This window comes from Manihot esculenta, chromosome 6 (genome assembly GCF_001659605.2).
Source record: "Manihot esculenta cultivar AM560-2 chromosome 6, M.esculenta_v8, whole genome shotgun sequence".
Classification (NCBI taxonomy): domain Eukaryota; kingdom Viridiplantae; phylum Streptophyta; class Magnoliopsida; order Malpighiales; family Euphorbiaceae; genus Manihot; species Manihot esculenta.
The window spans coordinates 15,122,439-15,126,841 of record NC_035166.2 but is presented as its reverse complement, the minus strand read 5'-3'; the positions used below and the strand labels follow the sequence as shown (position 1 = coordinate 15,126,841).

The following is a 4,403-nucleotide window of genomic DNA, read 5'->3' as shown; positions in this document are numbered from 1 at the left end:
ATATTGTCAAAGATTTCTCTGCACTATAAATATTCTTTGCATCTTTGTCCATAGTATATGTTCTAATTTTGCTGGAAGTGGCTTGTTTGGACATGACTTGTATAGATACTGAGATTCTATAGCCAACCAAGACAATCGCCTCCTTTCTGTTCATGTTAAACATTAATCGTGTAACCCATAAAATATCCATAAACGTTCTCGGTCGCGATGGCTTCCCATAAATCAAGGCTAAACGGATAAAACTAGGATGTTTTTGGTTCTAGGAGATGAATCAATCATGGAAACATACTGTCCTGACAAAACTACTTGGAAGAAGAAAAAACATGATGGGATTCCAAAAACTCGAAGCAATTACATTCAGGTAGATGCATAAAGCAATCTTAGAAATGGAAGGTTTTTATCTAATTACAAGATGTATCTCAATTACAAACAGAGGCAAATCTCAAGGAAGGTACACGTTGATGGTTAGCTTTCTAGTGTAAGGTTTCATAGAAACTGATTTTACCTTTCCTCTTCTAAGTCCTTTCTGGCTTACGCAAATCTTAAATCAACCAAAAGTTCTACCACAAGCTCGAAATAATCTCCACGTACCAATGCACAAAGGTGGACATACAAACCTTTGCTTTTGTTTTACAGTTGCCCGTCCATCATCTACAACGCTGCTTGCCGGTATTCAAGGGTGAATCTCTGATGCTTTTAGATGCGGCATTTGTGTGCTGCTGAGTTCCTTCATATTTCTTCTTGCGCCTTGCTTGTTGAGACAAACGAGAATGGTAAGATAAGATGGCGAGATCATTTAGATCTTGCAATGGTATGAGAGCTTTCACAACTTCATCCATTGTAGGGCGGGATTTTGGATCCCTATTGAGGCAGTTATAAGCTAATTGAGAAACTTTCTGGACCCCTTTAAGAGAGTAATGCAGCTCCAACCTGGGATCCGCTAGCTGGTACAGCTTTCGCTTGTCAGCTAAATAAGGCCGAGCCCATGCTACTAGATTTTGTTCACCACTAGGGCGCTTCTTGTCCATTGATCTTCTGCCTGTCAGAATCTCAAGCAGCACAACACCGAAGCTGTAAACATCACTCTTAGATGTCAAGTGTCCTGGGAAAGAAGCCAAAATTGTACAATTGTTAGATACACAACCAATCTATCACAATATGCTAAGTCCTAGGCTTCTAGAATATGTTCAAAAGGAGCTAGACCGGATGAAGAAAGAGTCCTAAGTAGCACAGGACTAGCCAAAAAGCTCTTAAGGAGAACATCAATGCCCTGGATAAATATGAACCTTCTGGTTTGATAAACTTAAAATGATATGTGACATTTATTTACCACTATAAGTGATATAAAATTTAGAACTTTCACAATCACTCGGTCGTCCCTCACATCCTGTTATTACCAAACCAGTAGATCCTGAGTTTCATATGGAAAGTTCATATCCAAAACATTGGACATAGAAGGAAATGTATAGTGGGGGGTGCAGGCTACATAAATTTTTGTGGTCTGGTTGACTGAAATGCTTCAATTAATCAAGGATTTATATGAGTTTTAAAGAGGTTTCTGGGAGTTCAAACCATATACTCCAACTCGTACCTGTCATTACATATTCTGGCGCAGCATAACCATATGTTCCGACCACCCTGGTAGAAACATGAGTTTTGTCACCTTGAGGCCCAGCTTTTGCTAGACCAAAATCTGAAAGCTTTGCATTATATTCCTGTTAAATAAATCTTTGTATTAGGATTCAATTAAAGAAAAGTATTCAAACACTATCAACCACTAATATCAATTATGACGTACCGAATCGAGTAAGATGTTTGATGTCTTAAAATCTCTGTAAATTACTGGTTCTGGACCACCATGAAGAAAGGCCAATCCTTTTGCTGCCCCAAGTGCAATCATGATCCTGTTGGACCATGGAAGAGGTATTGTCCCTTCAAAAGTTAAAGGAAACAAAGTACTTGCATCAAAACATTATACATCTTAAAGTTGTACAAACATGAAATTAAAACTTTAATCAAAAGGAAAGTTATTGAAGTGTTCCAAAAGGGTAGATTCTTCATCTTGAAGCAAATATATAAAATAATGTAAAATGGAAAAAAGGACAACTTTTTCTACATTTTGAACTTCATCCATTCTGATTAGGTGAGTCAAAAAAGTTCCTGAAAATAAAATTATAATCGACCTGACAGAAATATGCAGAAATAGCATTCTTTCATCAATAAAGTTCACAGATGATGTATAATCTTGCAACAAACCAATAGAGCATATAGTCTAAATTTATGAAAATGGAAACCTTTCTGGTTAAGCAAATGGAAGAAATAAAAGAGAGATGTGAATTCAGAGAAAGATCAAACAATAAAAAAACTGAAAATTTCTAGTGAGTACTGGTCATATTGATGAAGGATCCTGAAATAGAAAGCATAGTTTAAGTGATCTAGCTTGTAAAAAGGCAAGTAAATCTCTAAAACTCACTTCTGAAAAGATGATTTTCAAGACTTCCCCGTGTCATAAATTCATAAACAAGCAGCCGTTGATCATCCTCAATGCAGTATCCAATAAGCTTAACAAGATTAGGATGGTGAAGCTGTCCAAGAAAATCTACTTCAGCCTGCAACATAGCAAAAGTGCCATGATGTTAAATTACTTGCTTCTTATCATCTTACCCATGCTATCCTCCAACATCAATCTACTGGCCCAAGAAGAACAGATATTTACTAACCACCCATTCTCTATGGCCTTGAAGACCATCTGGCTTTAGACTCTTCACTGCAACTGTGATTCCTGAACCTGGTTTTGCTGGTGCAGTCCCATTCTCCTCTATCCATCCTTTGAAGACATATCCAAATCCACCCTCTCCAAGAATGCTATCAGGCCTAAAATTACCAGTTGCTGATTTTAGTTCTTGAAAGGTGAACTGAAGTAACTGGCATGGTGATTTGTTATCTGTTGATAGCGGATCAGGATTATCAGAAGATAATTTTGCTTCATTTGGAGGGCATAACTCTCGATTGCTAGCATTTAGATATCTTGTTTCAGTAGCTGCACCAACGAAATTGAATGTCAGTTTCTACACTTCACACAACTCTTTTACACATAATTTACATGCTTTATTAACAATTTTTCTTAGTTTTGAGCCTTGAGAAAGAGCATTGAAACAAAAGTTCAGATTGAGCCAAATGGAAAGGGGCAAAAACAAAAGAAAGAAAACAACAATCAAGTCTATCTTGTGAATAAAAAAAGGAAAAAGTTTAAGCTAAGATTTCAACTGTGATGATCTTATGAGTTAAATGAACAAATTGCATTTCCCAGTGCCTGCAACTAAGGAAGCTGATGTCTGTGGAAACATTAGCAAAACCCCAGTTCGAGATCTGTTCCCACATGCCAACTTTACCATAATTTCACGCCATCCAAAAAGCTTCCCAGATTATGTCAAGCTCAGAGTCTAATAAAACTGGATAAAGGAGCTGAATTTGAACCAGTTCCGAATCTTAATCACATAGCCCATGTTAAAACCATTCAATAGATTGCAAAAAAAAGCAGTAAAAATCAATATCACAGAACAAAAACAGAGGAGAACCTTACACATGGAGCATTTTTGGCAGAAAACTTGAATCAAAATAAGAGAATAAAAGGGTAAACTTGTAATGAGAAATTGAAACAAGCAACAAAAGAAGGACATAGATACCTGCATCATAAACAAGACTAGTACGAGGGATAGTGTTAGCAGAGTCTTTAGAGGCAGAAGATTTGCAGGCACCTGTAAGTCCCCGTTTTAGAAGAGCCCAACAGCCACACTTGTTCTCCATAGCGAGTTTGTTTTTGGTTTGTGGCTCTATGTGTCTAGCATGGGTTGTCACTATAATTGCAGAGGATGTGATTGGGAAGTGAGCAGAGACTGGTCATGGTTATGAGTAAAGAAGAGAAAACAAAAAAGAAAGAGAACACAGAGAGAGAGAGAGAGAGACGAAGAGAAGAGGGGAACAATAGAGAGAGAGAGAGATAGAGAGAGAGAGGAATTGAAAAAATGTTGTATTGGTGTTGCTGTTGGAGATTGCAGGCATCATCATCACCATCATCGCAGTGTGTACAAAAAGAACTTTTTTCCCACCACCTTTTGTGTGGGGGATGGAGAATGGATCTCTCTCTCTCTCTCTCTCTCTCTCTCTTCTGTATGAGCGTTCAACTTAGCAAAATTACCAAACTCTACTTATTTTGTTGGCAGCTCGAGTAACCATTAACCAATGTGGAAGGTCTTTGCGAAAATGCCTCTCTCTCTTTTGCTTTGATAGCTTTTCTTCGTTTGGTCCTCGTATTTGTATTTTAGAAAATTAACTATTTTGTTACTCTACATTTAAAAAGTTGGAAAAAGTTTAAAAGCATACTATGTTTTTGTAGGTTTTTT

At 37.3% G+C, this 4,403-nt stretch overlaps 1 protein-coding gene across 1 annotated transcript; it reads right to left on the bottom strand.

Annotated features, from left to right (window-relative positions):
- Positions 1–306: 306 nt before the first annotated feature.
- Positions 307–4,150, bottom strand: LOC110618197 (serine/threonine-protein kinase PBL34). The gene is made up of 6 exons (XM_021761296.2): positions 3,687–4,150; positions 2,721–3,040; positions 2,474–2,609; positions 1,799–1,932; positions 1,592–1,715; positions 307–1,102 (listed from the first exon to the last, which is right to left on the bottom strand). Exons 1-6 carry the CDS (start codon positions 3,805–3,807, stop codon positions 648–650), a joined length of 1,290 nt encoding a protein of 429 aa, XP_021616988.1. The 5' UTR covers positions 3,808–4,150; the 3' UTR covers positions 307–647.
- Positions 4,151–4,403: the final 253 nt, after the last annotated feature.